General features: G+C 38.2%; 1 protein-coding gene across 1 annotated transcript in view; it reads left to right on the plus strand.

The window, feature by feature from the left end:
- The window catches only part of usp43b (ubiquitin specific peptidase 43b), an 85,058-nt gene that overhangs the window by 22,796 nt on the left and 43,317 nt on the right, over positions 1-18,945 (plus strand). The window contains exon 3 of the mRNA XM_026916965.3: positions 13,100-13,200. Coding sequence (XP_026772766.3) covers positions 13,100-13,200 — 101 coding nt within the window. The remainder of the gene's footprint in view (positions 1-13,099; positions 13,201-18,945) is intronic.

Consider the following 18,945-nt stretch of genomic DNA (forward strand, 5'->3'; position numbering starts at 1 on the left):
TACATGCATATAAAATAAAAGACAGCAATATTCATTTAAAATGAGCACTAAAACAGATATCTCTTCCCAACAGCATTAGGGATCTCAAAGTGAACTGATAGCATTACATCTCTGATGTAGCCTGGAGCTGATAAGAAAATCGGCCTTAGCAGTGATAATTTCCATCCGTTCTGTTACAGGTGCTTCTTGGAGTTATATGAGTGCATATTATTCATTTCGCATATTCATATCCAGCACTGAGCGTCAATGGGGAGAGCTGAAAGGAAATAAATGGCATTCTGTGTCTGGTTCTGAAAGGCTGCCAAGAACTCTTCTCCATGGAGGACTAAGCGTTTTTTCTCTTGCTTGTCTCTCTCTCTCTCTCTCTCTCTCTCTATCTATCTATATATCTCTCTCCCTCCTTCTCTCTCTCTCTGTCTCTCTCTCCCTCCCTCTATCTCTCTGTCTCTCTTCCGCTTTTGCATTAGGCCTGCAAGCATCTCCATAGAAACCAGCTCTGGGCAGGACCTCTGTTCCTCTCAGTAAAAAAGGTGGGAGAGAGAGAGAGACAATGAGACAGATGGGGGGTGGAGGGGTGAGATAGAGGGAGGTCAGGGGTTGAGGTAAATTGTGCATCATCTGTTGCACCCAAACAGGATTGCTGGATTATCCTGGGGTAAAAAAAAACAACTGATCCAGATCTGCAAAGATATTTGTATAATGATTGGTTCATAAAACTGATTCATTAAACCAAGCTGCCCAAACAAGTTTCAAGTTTATTTGTCATGTACACAAAATGTCAGTGACAATTGTACATTGAAATGCTTGTTGAGAGTACCTGAGCCTCACAGCAAGCATTTTAATGTACAATTGTCACTGACATGTTGTGCATATGACAAATAAACTTGAAACTTGGTTAGGCAGCTTGGTTTTATGAATCAAACCAAATATGCTATTAATAGGATCATCTCAGCCCAGTATTTTTGGTTCTAATGGGAATGAGTCACTAACAAATGAGTCAGCTACTGCGTTCAACCTATGATGACTCTCCTCATGTTTCAAGTCTGGGGGGTGGTGATTTAAGCACCCTTAAACTACCATGCTGTTTAAAATGCCAGTGATGCCATAGTGTAGGACAGAGAAAGTATTGAAGCCTCCCATTGACTTTCTCAGCCACTGACTGATGTTGTAGAGAACATCAGTCACAGGCACATTCTGATGGAGTTGCAGTTCTACTTCCCTGAAGTTATTTGGAAATCTGTGTAGACTTTATTGGGTAGTCAGCAAAAGAACCATTCAGTGATAGATGGTTTTTAAAGCAAACTAAGCTCAATTAGTGGTATATCCTGGCTTTCACAAAGTTCCCCCAAAAGATGTTTCTTTACAGAGTGTGAAAAGGAATTGCCCCTAGGTATGAACAAGTGTGTGAATGAGTGTGTGTGTCCATGGTGTATTCCTGCCTCACGCCCAGTGTTCCCAGGATAGCAGGATGGGCTCCGGATCCACCAGTGACCCTGGTGAAGTGGTTACTGAAGATGAATGAATGAATTAATTACTGAACAGGAAGGAGTACACTGATATATAATTATACTTCAGATACAACATCAGTACTGTTTAGACCTTTTATTGTTCTTGAAGAGCAGTTAAAATTCTGATTCGTTACTAAACAATAGAGCATTTCAATCTTTCCACCCTCAGCCCTGCAAGCTCCTCACTCATAGTCAGTCATATTCACTGTAAGCAGTAGCCATGTACTCAAAGTTTCAGCTAAATTCTGGTTAATGCTCTCAGTGAGACTCCAAGTAGAGTCCTTCACTCAGTCTCAATGTCAGATGCTTTGTCCATAGCCCATGAAGCATCTGATACCAACTGTTCACTTTGCTGTATTCCTTGTGTCTTGAAAGATGGCTAGTGGTACTTGTGGTTTGAAAGGAATGTCATACTAAACAGGGTTTGATCATAGTCTTCAGATAGGCACATGCTGGTCCCTTTTTGTCTTTGTAGGCAAGAAGTGTTTCAGGTTTGATGCAAATGGCTACAGGAAGCTAGAGGAGGGAGCACAGCAATGAAGTGATGTGGAAGAACTTGAGGAGGTTGGAAACCTGCCAGGAACAAGTTTCAGTGGTTCAATCTCAAGATGAGGAACTTCATAAACACCTGAGTGGATTAGGTAGTTTTTATTTGAATGCATTTTCCATGGACCATGGTATGTGCTGGATGTGATGCTTAATGACAGTGAGAGATTTATAGAAACAGGATGCAGAGCAATTGTTGGCGACGTGCAGTCGGCAGAGAAATCAGTGTGTTAAAGCTAAACGAAATGTATTTTATGCAAATGAGAAGTGAAGTGAACAAACAGCTGGAGTAAGGGCTAGTGACACCACAAAGCAGGGTTGGTGACCCTTGGTTGGTAAATCCTTTCTTGAAAAACATTTTTGTTTCCTAGTCAAGACTCCTCAACCAGATGGTGATGCCCAAATAAAACTCAAAACTAATAGCTGAATCTAAACAAACCCAAACACACCTTAAACGGTGTAGAGGAATAATCCGCCCAGTCATCTGACCAGAACCAAATAGAGCTGTTCTGGTTCAAGACGTGTCCAGCCAGCTCCACAAACCTCCAGAAGGTCCTGCAAAAGGCACGTCAAAGAATCTCACAGGAACGCTCTGACAAAAAACAGCTGTTCATAGGAAGAAAATGTTTAATAGTTAGAGAAGTGTGTGATGCAAGTGTGTGATGGTTTTCCTCAAATTAAACCTGGTTAGTCCTTGTTATATTAAGATATAGCAACTCGACAAAATCCTTTTTTGTTAGAAACATTTGGAAAATCTAGGCCTCCACAACTTTTTGACAGGCAGTGAATATGTGTACATTATTGTATATGTGTATATTTGGTGCACTTAAATCTATTATTGACCTTGCTTAAGTATCACCCTCTCCAGTCAGTTAAATAGAATTGTTGTCCTGGGAACAGCTGCTGTAATATACCCTGGGTAGAGGTGCTCTTCCTCTTCCTCTCACTCTCTCACTCTCTCTCTCTCACACACTCTCTCTGTCCTCTGAAATGGCTATTTTTAGAGAGGACCTCAGCAGGTAGTCTTGCTATCACTTGAATAAGAGGTCCATTATTCATTTACACTGTGTGTGTTTCTATGTCTTTGTCAATGCCTTAGCTGTGCACGTTTTTCATGCATCTTCTTTTTCCATCTGAGTTGCACTTTTCAGGGGTGCGTGTCCATCCTTCTGTTTTCCTGAACCTAAATTATTCACCAGTTTGCTGATGTGGAGCTATAAAATTCTTTCAGAGCCCATCAGCACGATTGGCTGCACGCTTGTGTGTGTGAGACTGGTGTGTACCATGTAGGGTGGCATAATGACACCAGGGTTAGTTCTAGTAGAAGGTTCAAATCAGCCAGGACTGATGATATCCCTTCTTGGCACTGTGCTACATGATGAGGCCATGGTATGGGCTATGTGATCTTTGCTAATCACTACAGTCTTGCCTCCGTCATAAAAAGAAGTACTGCTAAATGATCATGATGACAGTTATGATTATGATTCTTGATATATGAGCCATCACATCCATTTTTAATGCCGGCTCTCTTAAAAGAAAATGCACCTTCAGCTGAGTCCTCTTTTTATTTATGAATGTTCGTAAAGTGAATGCAGGTTGTAGGAGCACTAACTCTGAATTCTGCTGCTGCAGTAGTCCAATCCAATTGCTCCAGCCTGTGTGTGGACAGGCCTTCAAATCAGTGCATTCAAATCAACAGCCTACTCGTTCAGCACTCTGCTTCATTTGACATGCCGGGTCAAATTAGATGATGACAGCGTCGCCTTTGCCAGCCTACACAATAGCCTGGGGTTTAAAGTTCCTGTCAGTTGGTTTAGAGCTTAGAGCAGTTGGTTTAAATCTTATCTGCATGAGCTTTAACGCTATAGTCATTTCACAGTGTCAGTAAAGCACATTTTCGTGTTCATTTTGCTGTTGCAGACAAACCTTTGATACAAAAACCAGTTTAGAACAAAAGTAAGTATCTTAGGAGTAAGACTCTCCAGTGGTGGACAAATCATAAATTTACTAGCTCCGCAAATAAAAGCGCTGCTGTTTTGCCTAGTCCTGTATTTTGGTTGACTGGAAACTGACTAGGCTAAGAAGTGGCAGCTATCATAATGTAATAATGTTTGATGAGCTAGATTGCTAATTAAGGGCATTAATATAGACCAAGGGAAATGAATGAATACATATTCATTATCTTCTTTTAACAAAGTTTCTAATGTAGCAGATTGTGTTCACGCTCTTGACAAAAAGTTAGCAATCTGTTGGCCAGTGTTTGATCTATTGCATATAACAGATGTTAAAGTCTGCCTCAGGTCTTTAAAACTATCTCTCGATATGTTTAACTATGAGGTGACTGCTACTTATCCTGTTGAGTTATCCTATATGATTGTTTTTCGCATGTCTTTCTATATACCTGCGAGTTTCTGATTCTGAAAATATTATCTGGCTGAGGTATGTGTTGCAGCAGGCGGCATGATTCAGAGCGACTAACACATGCTATAGTTACGGCATCGAGGTGCGTCGCACCACCATGAAGCACATTACATTTATACATATGGAGCAAATGAAAACATTTGTTTTGCAGAAGTCAGTTGAATGCTTGAATGGAAAGAATTTCTCTTGTTGTCAGACTCCATTCATGGGAACAGAGGAGTTATTTCTTATGTGAAGTTTGTTTTCACAAGACAGTAACATTTAGTGATAATCCATTCTTTGTCAATGATCCTCCAGGTAAAAGAACTTGTAACGGTTGTGTAGATTTACAAGAAAGGTATGTGACTATGGAATGTGATAGTGAGTGTGGCCTTTTAAAAGTCATGTAGTGTGCAGTTAGTTCTTGATAAAAGGTGGCAGTCACTATGGGGTAACCTTAAAATCTGTTTTCCAAATGAAAAGATGGTGTCAGTTCCACCATGTGAGAAAGACAACACTGAGAAAATCAAACTTAATCTGACAGTTTGTTAAAAAGACACAATAATTTCCACTTTTAAAGGACCAAAACGGATTCCATTTACAAGCTGAGTTGGCTAAACAGTAAACCTAGAACATACAAAAACACTGGATATATCTTGAAGTCTTATTTATATTTCTTTTAAGACAAAATGTACTTTAAATGCACAAAATAACTCTAACTACTATGGTCTGTTTAGCTATGACCTTTTTAATACTCTATGGCAGAGAGGCCTCATCGTAATCTCCACCTATCCACCTCACTGTCCGTCAATCTTTGTAATGCAATGTATTAACATATTTTACCTTATTTTGAATAATCAAAGAAAACATTATAGCCTTATAATACATTTCTGCTGGCAGATCATTTGACTTCTTAATAGAAATAAATGCTTAAATTGAGTAAAATTGTAGAACAAGACTATTTCAAGTTTGGAATGAGTAAAAGAGGTCTAGAATAATCCTACATTTAGTTTATTGTAATGTTATGATAAAAATAATCCTACATTTAGTTTATTGTAATGTTATGATAGGAAGTATTAAATAATTTTGACTATATTCAAGATATTTTCACTGGGTAAGATGTCAGAAATAAGCCTATTTTAAATCCTGTTTCATTGCTTTGCAGAGTGAAATTAAATATATGCATGGAGATAATTCTTACATTTTGGCATGACTGATTTTTCTTAGGATGGTTCTGCATGAACCATGGAACCCTGCTGTGTTACCGCTGTCCTGTTTCCCATTCTGTCTACTGTATACTATGCTCCATGAATTCAAATGTGGGCCATGGCTATTGCCAGGGGATATTCTGCATGCCTTGCCATGAACTGTGAATGGTATGGGTATGTATGATTTTAGTCCACTTCAGCCAGTCCATGTAATTTGAAGCATGTTCGTGCAAACATGCTGGATTGGAAAGTAATTTCTCCCCGAGAAATGACTCTCCTAGTAATGACTGCTGACACTCAGACTGTCAGATTATGCCCAGTTAACAGTTCTCTGGCTTAACATTTCAGACCATTAGCTTTTGCACAGCGAGACGCATGATGAGTTCTATTTTAGGAAAATAGCACAATTCTGACGTTAGCATTATTCATCTACTCTTACCTGTTGCGTAGTTGTAGGCAAGAGCCACTGGGAAATATGGGTATATGACTGTAAGAAGAAAAGAGGGTAAGGCTATTGTGGGATGTTGCCATGCAAAAATGGAACAACTGATGTTAAAATGCACTAAGGAGGGCACGGCAGCTTAGTGGTTAGCACTGTTGCCTCAAACCTCCAGGGCTGGGAGCTCGATTCATGTGATGATCTCCCTGTGCTTTGGGGGCTTCCTCCGGGTACTCCGGTTTCCTCCCCCAGACCAAAGACATGCATTGTAGGATGAATGGCGTTTCCAAATTGTCCATAGTGTGTGAATGGGTGTGTGAATGGGTGTGTGAATGGGTGTGTGAATGGGTGTGTGAATGGGTGTGCGATTTTTCCCTTGCAACAGGTTGGCACCCTGTCCAGGGTCTCCCCCCTCCTTGTGCCTCGAGTCCCCTGGGATAGGCTCCAGGTTACCCTGCGACCCTGTGTAGGAAATGGATGGATGGATGGATGGAAAATGCACTAAATTAGAACATCTCTTGTGAACATTTATTTAATGAGAATATTGTTGAGATGATGACAAAGCTATTAATGCTTGTAGCAGGTTTTGAAATTGTAACTTTTGATCCATAATTCTAACTCACCACTTGCAAATATGTCAAAACTATAAATATGTTTTAACTGTAACTTTTAACAATATAAGCCTGTGATACTAACATCATAGAGAGGAGTGTGTACACGCTCAGAGATAATTAAGGTCCAGTAGTTATACACTATATACAAATTTTCAGGTGAAAGACACAGTGGATATAAAAAGTCTAAATACCTCTGTTACAACTGCAGGTTTTTTGTGATAAGAAAAAAATTTAAAACCAAGATAAAGCAAGTCAAATCTTTTCCTACCTTTAATGTGATATAGCAACCAGCAGAATTCAACTGACATACAAATAGAATTGTTTTAGAATTAGGATATTTTTATCAGGTGTATTTAGTATAGCATGCTTCACAAACCCAAGGCTGCTTTGAGCTACCCTTTGAGGTAAATAAAAATGTATATCTCATGTTTATACTGTATATTAAGTATAGTTCTTCATTCTTCTTGACTGTTTAATAATAAACCCACACTAAATCAGTGAAATTCTGGTGAGTTTTGATTCAGTTACTGATGAAACATGAGCTGTTGCATTAATACCGGAACAGGAGGCTTTAGAGGAATCATGTCAAAGCTCTGGCCAAGATCACCACTGAGAAGTGACACCTTTGCCAGCCTGCAGGTTTGGCAGTGTATCAAATGATTCCTGAGTGGACCTGCTATCACACACACACCACCTGACTGTCTTTTTCCTCAGGGTCTTTGATGTTATTCACCTTCCTGCTCTCCCTCAAGGAGCTCATTAGCTATAGATCATGTTTATTAGTGGTAACTGGACTGGACAGCAATAATATTGAAACTGTTTCACACGCCCTACAAGCTGCTTTATCAGTTTCTCTTAATGGTGGGAAATTCCCCAGCAATTAATGGCTACGAGTGACTCATGAGTATGATGTTATGAAATGTGAAATTGACATTTTGAACTGTTAATTGGTATGAAAAAAGCCCAGTACTAAACAGGAAATGCAGGTCAAAAAGAAAGTTGTTTCTCATCAAAATATAATTTAATTTAAGGGTCATAATTCTTTTTACTGTAACTGGGAAAAAGTTCAAAAAAGGTTAATACCATGCGAGTGAAAACCTCTGAGAAAGAGGAAAAGGGAGGCAAGATAAGAGGCAGAAAATATTACACCAAGGTTTTTCAAACTTTTTGGCCAAATGACTCCAAATGGACATGATAAATTTTCCGTGACGCCAAGCCTCAGCATTTTGGTCTCACCTTGTTACTGACCATCAGGCTTATAAATCCACTGAGTCAGAGTCTCTCGATGTGGTTGAGGAAATAGCAGAGGTAGCTGGATGGAGAAATTTGTCTATTTTTGTTGCTGAGCTCCTATGCTAGGAGGAACAGTGTGTCAGGATAGTGAAAAAGCATGTACATCTCTTCATTTAAATGTGACATGTTTCTTTGACCCCCAGTAACAGTTCAACATAGTAGTGTACAAAATCCAGCTTTATAGTTAGAGCTATATTCATAATTATGATTTGTAAAATAAATGAATAAACACAAGAGGATATTGCGAGTTTCTCTTATGACTCCATCTGTAACGGACGGTGTGGAGGGTACTGTTGCAACTGATATGCCTTTAGATTCAAAAACAAACTGGGTTTACATTAAAAGACTGCCCTGTACAGAATAAGCTATTCATATGATAAATGTATCATTTAATTGTATTGCATTTTTAGAAGTAGCTCAGTAAAAAACATTATTATTATTATTATTATTATTATTATTATTATTATTATGTGCTTCCGGTGCCTCAAATAACATTGGATATTACAAAAGGTTTTTCAAATTTCTTTGTTGGATGTGGGTAAATTGATGTATGTGTAAGATGCTAAATTATTGGCAAAAGGTATTGGCTAAAGGTATTGGCAAATAAAGTAAAGTTATGTCACTTGCTACATTTCGTAAAGTTATGTCACTTGCTACATTTCCAGCTGTTAAAATATGTAATCAGCCACAATTCCAACATCTCATTTTTTGTGTTGACTTCCTACTATTTGTCTAATAATTTTGTCTCCATAAATGGATATGTATGAAGTAGAAAAACACACTCGTGTGTATTGCCATGTATACTGCACATTTAGGCTTGTACACTAGTTTCATATACAGTACGTATGTTTTTATACAATACACATGATTCCTAATTGCTTGGACAAAACTAGGCACAAAAAAGCTTAACTTGCGACATGCACTTATTAAGTGGTTGCTTTTATACCAATACATTATGCATATCTGGACTGTGAATATTTTGTTTATTATATCATTATATTAGCTATTACAACACGGGACCATTCTACTGCGGGGTTGGAGAGAATGGGGTTATTTATGGTTTGCTCACCTGTACCACACAGTACATGATTTATTAAATGTCCTGACTCGTCCTGAAGTGCTTAGTGATTTATGAACTCTCCTGCTGCCTGTTGCATGAGGATCCTGCAGTCTTAATTGTTAACCTTGAAAAAAATATTTGTAATGGTTTAAAATTTGCTCTTGACTTAAAATTTGCTCCTGAATAATAACCACATGCTGTGTTTATTTGTCAGGGTCCATGGAGAAGTCCATGTGCATGTGTTATTCATTTCACCTCTTTGCAAGTTGGACTGAATTTGCAATTCCGCAATGCAAAACTTAACTTGTTTTGTGGACAATCCACAACAGTAAACATAACTATAAACAGATAAAAAGTACACTATGTTGTGATTTAAAAAAAAAAAAAAAAAGAAAAGAAAATTGTAATCATTAACAAATTGCTGTGGTACACAAGGAATAAAATACTTTTATTGGAAAATAATTCATTTCACATCTGGCACCTCACCATTATGTTATGGATTATATGCTCCACTGTGGTTTATCGCTTACTTAAGGTTTGGAGCAATGGGGGAAAACGATAAAGCATTTTACCCTTTATTAGTGTATTGTATATTTATTTGCCTTCGTAGTATGTTAATAAAAATAACCAATTATACAGGATTATTGCATGATAGTAGTGCGATATGTATTACGGTTTTATCATTTGTGATCGCCTGTGCTTTTCTCAGAACTGACTGGGAAACAGTTTCTGAAAAGCACATAGTGGCCAACTGCACACTACAGTAACATTTTTGCACACTACAGTAACATTTTTGCACACTACAGTAACATTTTTGGCATTTTAACTTAATACATTGTAAGAACATCTACACTTAACTGGCCATTTAAAGCCATTAGAGCGTGTGAATATGACTGAACCCATCACATGAACCCTCACTCTGTATTTCACTCACCACAGGGACAGGAGTCAGGAGGATTTAGTGAGGTGATAAGGCCGGGTGGAGAATGCATGCTCTGAAGTGTTTTTCCTTCCCTCTGTGAAAAGATAATAGCAGAATGTATTTTTGCAGCAGTCCACTTAGCACAGTGGCACAGCTGAAAGAGCTGCAGAATTATATATATGGATATCTGTTGAGATCTCAAAAGTTACTGAATTCACTGAAATAAGGGCTTTAAAATTTTGGCCAAAGGTTTGTGGACACCTGACCATCACACCCATATGTTTGCCTTCCCCAAACTCTTACCAGAAAATTGTATAGGATGTCTTTGTATGCTGTAGCATTACAGTTTCCCGTCACTGTAAGTAAGAGGCCTGAACATGTTCCAGCATGACAAATGTCCCTGTGCACAAAGTGAGGTCCATGAAGATATGGTTTGCCAAGGCTGGCGTGGAAGAATGTCCTGCACAGAGCCCTGACCTCAACCCCACTGAGCACCTTTGGGCTGAACTGGAAAGCCAACTGCGACCCAGGTCTTCTGACCTAACATTAGTGTCTGACCTTGCTTATGCTCTTGTAGCTGAATGAGCACAAATCCCCACAGCCACACTCCAAAATCTACTGGAAAGCCTTCCCAGAAAAGTAGAGGTTATTATAACAGCAAAAGGGGACTAAACCTTGAATGGGATGTTCAAGAAACACATATGAGTGTAACGGTCAGGTGTCCACAAACTTTTGGCCATATAGTATACATTTTAATGCAGAATTGAGTCCTGATGAAGGCTTACCAAACAAAAATCAATACCTGATTACATTTTTGATTACACACTTTTTGATTACACACTTCTATATGACTATAATTTGCTGGAACATGTCTAGTAATGTTCTGTTAATCCATTCAGTACGGTATTGTCTGTACATTGATAATACATGATGATTTCTTTTAGTATTAAGACTTGTGTGGATTTCATCCTTGTTTAATGTATTATTTTGACCTCATTATAAATAATTCATTCATAAACTTGCTGCACCAGCAGCACTGAAAAGCTCATCTCTGCTCCTTAAATTCCACCAGAGACTCTACTGAACCTTTCAACCTCGTGAGCTATTAAGAACAGAGCTGGAGAGTATTTTGTCCCACATTGTATGCTCAAGTGCCACTTTGCATGCATTTCAAGCCCCTAATTATTGGCTAAGGAGAATTGGATTAGAATGGGAGATGAAGAGAGAGAGAGTGAGAGGTAATAAAAGAAAGGAATAGGAAAGAGGAGATGCGCAAGGAAAATGCCAGGGGAAGGTAAGAGAGATTGGGAGGAGCAGAACTTGAAGTGAGAGAAAGCGATAATGAAAGAAGAAAATGCATTTCCCGAGTGCAAAGAAGCCTCTTTGAGAACTTAATAGATCAGGTTTCATTCATGTGCTGCCAGAAAATGACCTTCCTCCACATTTTAGATTATACACCTACGCTATATTTTAAATTACATATATTTGAATTTTGAATGCGCTGTTTTCCTATAACCTGGACTTCTAACTTCTTTTCTAACTTTTGTATGCTAATTTTGTAATCTGCTTTTTATGTGCAATAGCAGCACATCTCTGAATTTGACATGTCCTCTGTTTCCCTCATAGCTGGTGTAGGCACCTGCAAAGCTTCATCAGCTACTCATTGTGCTGCTGCTTTGCCAAGAAATGAAGAGTCCGTTTTATCATACACTGTCAACGATAAACAGATTCCCCTCCTTTCCTCTACTCAACATCTCTTCTTAATTTACATGCCTGTTATGAGTAGCTCAGTGCTCAGCTGTGCCAGTCTCCCTCACTGTCTGTTGATGACCTTGTCTTCTTTATGTGATTTCTCTTTGTGTGTTTTTTTTTACCTGGCCTGTCTTATCTACTTCCAAATGAAAACATGACGATGAGAACTGGAGAGATGTACTTGCTATGTAAGGGTTCAAAAAAGGCCTTTTTTTCTCACCCGGCATCAAAAAGCATCAAAAGTTTGGTTAACAAACTTAAAGAAGTTAAGTGGTACATATCTCTGGAATGAGAAATTGATTTCTATTTGTAGTTAAACTGTAATTGTATTCCATGGCTTGAATTTGTGTACAAGGTTTCAAATAAAATGCAATAATAATCAGGTGTAGAAATTCAAATTCAGTTTTTGGTAGCACAATCCATTTCAAACTCAGAATTCAAATTCAAAAATCAGATTCAGATTCAAAACCGCTATGTCCAGGGACTTCGTTTCGGAAAAGCAAACAAGCACAGATTTGATCGCCACCATTTCAGCCACTGAGCAGTGGTTTGATTCAATGATGTAGTGTTTTGAAACTTCAAATTTAAAGAATGGAATTTGAAATGCATTGTGCTACCCAAAAAATTGAATTTGGAATTTTCCACCCCTCATTATTATAACATTTAGTTTGAAACCTTGCACACAAATTCAAGCCATGGAATTTCAGTTTGATGTAATCAAACTACAAAACGTCACTTACAAATTCAAAGGCATAAAATACAGATTTGGGAATTTTAAATTCAGATTGTAGTGTCACATTTCCTATTCCCTGCTCCTTATATATCAGGGTGTAAATGCATTGTAGGGTTTTAAACAATCTTTTGGTCAAGGATCATATAGTCATGAGAGACCTGATTTCGATATGAAAGTGTAACGACGAAAAAAATGATGATGGTCCTCTTAAATCTATTCCCATTCCCATCCCATGATTTGAATAACATCCTGGTGTAAGTGTGAACATTAGGCCAGACCTTTCTTTGTTCCTATAATGATTAGGACATTTGGTGTAACAGCTCAGCTTCACAGTGTGGAAGAGACGAACCTAAGGTGTTTGGCTTGATCACACCAGATGAAAACTCTCTTGTCCAGCAGACTCTGTAATTTCTTACAAAAGACTGCACTCTATTGATCTCAGGAAAATCCATGCTGTAAAAATAATAATAATAGTGGCAATTGAACAATGCAACATTACTTTTGTCATCTCCTGCTAGAAGCGAATGCTTTTCTAGTAAAGATTTTAGATGTTTTTTACGGAAAAATGATGGTATGTTCCAGACAGTGTATTTTGAACCACCATTTGTTTTGTTGTTGTTTCAGGATAATGCAGGAGGGGAAGAATTAGCTATCTCTGAGCTTCCAGATCAGCAGCCTGGTGTACGTCACAGCTTTGTACAGGAGCACTTCCAGGCCCAGTACAAGTGAGTGTCTGTACTGCACTACAGCTACACTAGCATGCGCAGGTCAAGGGTTTGCCTCAGCAGAGTGTTTCACTTGATACAAGCTACATATACAGTAGGGTTCAAATGTCTGCCTTCTTAGAGCTACCTCAGATGATACTTTTTATTCAAGAAGAGAGTATTTAAATTTTAGACCAGTTGACTTTTAGCTGTTTCATACGAAATGGAAATATATCTGAATACCTTCTGCCATTTTTTAAAAGAGGCCATTTTTCAATTCAGTTGGTCATGTTTTGCTGGCAACTGATATTAACACAGTTAGTATATTTTCCTATGCATCATGTATTATCATTACTCCTGATTTTAGTATATAATAAGTTTAATGAATGACACAGCGGTACAGAAGGTAGTGTTAGTACCTCATAGCTCCAGGTTCCAGGGTTTAATTCTGAGCTCGGAAAATTGTATGAATTTTCTATAACTTATAAAATAAGAACTGTCCCATATAGCTGACTTATTTGTTATCTCTGTGGAACACTGACGAGTGTAAAACATCCAAAAAAAAAACTTAGCCCAAAGTGGAGTTTAAACATTCCTCTTTTTTTTCTGTAAAAGTCATTTTTTAGAGCACTATAGTGGTACCACTTTCTGACACAGGCTAGGTAACAATGACCAGCATTTCAGAGCGTTTCATAAAGTTAAGGATCATAAGCTCAAGGTTTGGGATTTGAGTCCACTCTGGACATATGAAGTGAGAGATTTCAGATGAAGTGAGAGATTTGTCTTTTTATCCGGTTAAAATTGGAGTGTCTTTGAGGCAGTATGTTAACCCCGCATTCCAACAGCATGCTCCACTCTCGCTTTAAGGCAAGAACATCCAGGAGGTACTCGTCATATACCCTCCCACACAGTGTAGTTCAGCCTTAAACTCACACACACAAGAATCAATGATGTTTTCAACCTTCAGGGAAAATAAATGCCCCGTGGCCAGGATTTTTATGGCTTGATATCAGCTTTTTCTTTTTTTTATTTGAGCTCTGAGTTTGGGATTTGTGATACAGTGGTAATGTTTTACCTCATTATAATGATAGGGATTTCGAATTTAAGCAGCATTTACCTGTTTGCACACAAATTAAAGTGTTAGTCATCCACATAGTATATGCATAGTGTCTGTTGCAATTATCTTCAACTGTGTTTGAGAAAGACAGTTCACAATAATCTGCCTCAAATATACACAAAGCCCTAGAGACAGCTCATGAACTCAGATCAGCACACTGATGGATCGTGATAGACAGAAGCCTGTTCCCTTAAACAAGGCCTCATGTTTTAGCTAGCGTGCTGGCATTAGCTGGCTTTGAGTGGGGCTCTGATCTCACAGAACTATATTTTTCGGGTTTGGAACACATCACTTAACCACATGCTACCAAATCTTTATGACTAGATCAGTGCTAGCTCTTTTACAGTAATGGTAAACGTAGTAGTGGTGATATGTAATGTCCGAGAGCTCTAAGAAAAGGTGTGTAACTCGTGGACCTCAGTTATTTAAATTAGAGTGAATATACACTGTCTTTTGAAAAGGTGTTTTTGTTTTTCCTTTCCTTAATAATCTGGCAATGCTTGATAATGCCAAAACAGCAAGCTCCTGCTGGGACTGAACCTGCTTCACTGTGGGCTAATGTGAGTGAATAGTAGAGAAAGAGAGAAACACACACTGACTGAGACACATCGCAGCATGACAGATATTATCAGTGACTAAGTGGGTGATTTAATGATTTAGAGTTTAATGAAATAATTTGAGTTTAATGAGACATGTAAGAGGAGTTTTTTTTCCTGGAGCACTCTTGTGATCAATACCCATCAGCGTCTGTTTCTGTGGAGTTGTCTTCTGACTTCTGCACATTTCGATCTGAGAGGAGCCACCTCACAGATGCAGGCCAGTGTTTCTCACAGATCTGGAATTTAAAAGTAAGAAGGGCATACACTGTTTTTTATTTTTTTATAATTTTTTATAGATATTTTGAGTAGGATGGATATTGTGTAAGTATTACCAATAACCCTAATGCTGCCTCAAGAGAGTCGAACACACGTCAGACATTCTCGCTACAACTGGCTCTACATTGTTACGCAAACAAATCAGATGTCGATAAGATTCACTTAATGCAATTTGGTCACAGTTGCACTGTGTGATTAACGACGAAAGGATATTATGGTGTTATATATATGTAGCTGTAGATATGTGAGTCGGCTCTCAAATGTTCACAAATCATTAACAGAAGACAAATCATTAAATTGCACAGCTGAAGAAGAACTGAGGAATTCTGGGCACACGTTCACCGAGACTGGACAGTTGAAGATTGGAAAAATATCACCTGGTCTTCATTCAGTCTTCAGCTGATGTGCTCTTCATGTGCTGATGTAACTTATCTGCCTCAGAATTCAACCTGTTGTGCATTGTGTGATGCTTTTCTGCTCAGCACAGTTGTAAAGAGTGATTATTTGACTTACTGTAGTCTATAATCCCAGGAGATCAGCAGTTTCTAAAATACTCAGATCTGTTACCAACAACCATGCCATGGTTAAAGTCACAGAGATCACATTTTTTCCCTATTTTAATGTTTCATGAGAACATTTCCTGGAGCTCTTGACCTGTATCTGCATGATTTTATGCACTGAGCTGCTGCCACATGGTTGGCTGATTGGATAATTGCATGAATGTGCAGATGTATAGGTGTTCCTAATAAAATGGAAAGTGAGTGTATATATTAAAAAATAAAATGTTATTTTTTAATGCAAGAAAATAAACTTTGGCACTCATCGAATTATCTGGGCAAGGTGCCCAAGTATCGTCACTGTGGTCCATTCCTCCACAGCACTGTTACTGGAAAGTCTGATTTTATAGTTTTGAAGAAGTTTTGTCATCAGTTTAACCTTCTGATGGGTTACAGACTGTATGACTTGCATATTGAAGTTTTCGCAGGATTGCAAATGCCTATTTTGGGGGTCTGTGCCAACTCAATTGCCAACTCAGATGCTATGAAATTTATGATTTAACCTAGGAAGCTGTTTTTTCATTGCTTTGGAACTTTGGAACTTTGGAAACAGCTTCAGCTCGTGGTTGCGAAATAAGCTTTATGCTTATATTTTAGTAGCAATAAACTATTGTGATACATTGTGTAACCAATTATTGACTCATATTCAGCTGTTAAAGACAACTTCCCATAAATATCTCTCCAGACATCATTTATGTTTTTACTCTCATCCATCTGCTTGAAAGTGGAAAATAAGTGGCTTAGTTTTTAGACTGTGACGTCTAGCCATCCTGAAACACTCACTAACTTTCCTACGTCAGCACACCACCTGAGCGTGTCCAAGCCAGACTGCTGCAAGGCTGAGATTATGTCACACACGCGCACACACACACACACACACACACACACACACACACACACACACACACACAAGCTCCAATTCACACAAACGGGCCACAACTTCCATTTATTTGGGGATTTGTATGGGCTTTATCCTTAGAAATCTTCCTTGATCTGGAAAGGCCCAAGTACTTTATCCCCTATAGTAAATATTCACAATTTTAGCCAGCTAGGATATTCAGCTACTAGCTAGTACACTAATTTCTGTGGTCATGTGCTCATTAATACTTACAAAATGTAAAAAATAAATGTTAAAAATCATAAACACCATCTACACAAAAAAGAATTTAGTCTGAAAAATGTATGTCATCATCTGCCAGTCATCTGCTCTGGTTTCCGTAATGTTGACTGGAACCCATACATAAAGGTTTAATGCATGCAAAATTAAAAAGAAAATGTTAAAATTTGTTTAAAAAAAAAAAAGCTGTCATAGCACAAAGAATTTGGCCTGCAAACTTTTAACATTTACATTAACATTAACGTTAACCTTTAGCTGTGCATGCTCTGCTTCCTGTAAGCCTACCCATAGACCCATAGCTTCAATACATAGAAAACAAAGCAAAAAAGTATACATATAATTTAGCATGCCAAGAATTTACCTCTGTGTATGGCCTTATTCCAGTATTTTAAGTTATCAGCTGTATGTGCTCTGTATTTCATAACCGTAACCCTACACCTAGTGTGCATACGTGCAAAATTCTGTAAAATTGTTGAAAATCATTACAGTGACTTTAAAACATGGAGTTTTATTTACAGACTTCGAGTGCATTACTATCTGCCAGAATCTTAATTTTGGAAAGTGTACATGCTCTGGTTTCCATAACCCTAACCCTAGTCATAAATAATACTCTTGATTATGTTATAGTTCAAATGATATTACATAACACCCACTATTATGAATCTGAAATGATACGTAACACGTATGATTATATCAGCTGTCATTATCTGTGTTGTTCTCTGTATCTGCCATCTTGCACTTGCACTGCCAAGTCACTGAGTTACATCACTGCCAGTGTGACCAAACCTGCTAGGTGGACATGTTAAAAACAGTGCTTATGTCCATTAATCTATTCCCAGTGCACCTGAAAGAGTTTTTCTGAGCACTTAACCAGGATAAAGGAAGCAAAGTTTTCATCTCGTAACACATTAACCATTGTTATTTCACCAATGTGAATTTCTCTTCCTTGGGATTTCCCTCACTACTGTTTCCGACTTGTGCAGTTGTTAATGCCTACTATTGTTTATATCCTATTTAAGATTCTAAGGAAGACATTTGAGAAAGAGAAGAAAATAAAGAGCAATCTGATACGTTGTGGGAGACGTGGGAGCCAGATGCAGCTGAACATAAAAGTCTTTTTAATAAACGTTTTCCAATAACCATGGTCCAAATTTAAAGAAGGGGTGAGAGCACAGACATCACAGCCAAATACACAATCACACCCACTAGCAAGCTAAAAAAAAAAGAAAGAAACCAGCAGTCACTTGTGACTATAGATTTTGGCGGGGTAGGACGACATTAATGACAGCAAAGCCCCAAACAAAATTAAGTCAAGAGGCTTTCACAGTTGACTTATGCTAAAGGCTATTATCTAGTGATTTTTTATTTTTGGCAACCCTATAATAGGCAGTTGAGAGTCCAAGATATAGTCATCCAGCAACTCGTTCTGAACATTATAGACATACATTCGTTCTATACAGCAGGTTATTTTCCTGCCACAACTGTCACAGTATGCAAGCCGTACACAGAAGAGCAACCAGGGTTGCCAGGTTTCAGCAAAATTTCCAGCCCAACTACATCTCTCAAACCACACAAAAAAATTAGGACCTGGAAAGAGGAGGCTTCTTTTTCTAAACCTTTGTGTGGAAAACCACAAGCACACATTTCTGATTAATTAGTATTATCCACGAATTAATCCCCCTTTCCCTCTCCCGATCTTTGCAATATATCTTACAATAGAAATGATGCTGTACATGATAGACAATCTGTCTGCACTTTAGTCTGTGGAAGTTTATTAGATTTAATTCAGATTATTTGCTATAAAACAAGAACTTGGTGGCTGTGGTCTCAGTATCTCAGTTTGGCGTAAAACAGTATGTGTAACCCTGGCAACCCTGTCATTAACTGTCCTGTCCACTGTCCCTCCTAAACTGAAAATGTTCATAGAGCAAGTGTGGGGCAGAATGACTACCCCAGTGGGGCCCTATTAATGCTTGTTATGGTCCCCATTGTTCACCACTAGGTGCAATAATAATTAACCTAATTGGGGCACTGACCTTTTTAGATGCGCAGGATCAGTGGAATATCAGCTTATATCTGTCAGATAGCAACTTTATTTTT

This window comes from Pangasianodon hypophthalmus, chromosome 13, assembly GCF_027358585.1.
Source record: "Pangasianodon hypophthalmus isolate fPanHyp1 chromosome 13, fPanHyp1.pri, whole genome shotgun sequence".
Taxonomy (NCBI): Eukaryota; Metazoa; Chordata; class Actinopteri; order Siluriformes; family Pangasiidae; genus Pangasianodon; species Pangasianodon hypophthalmus.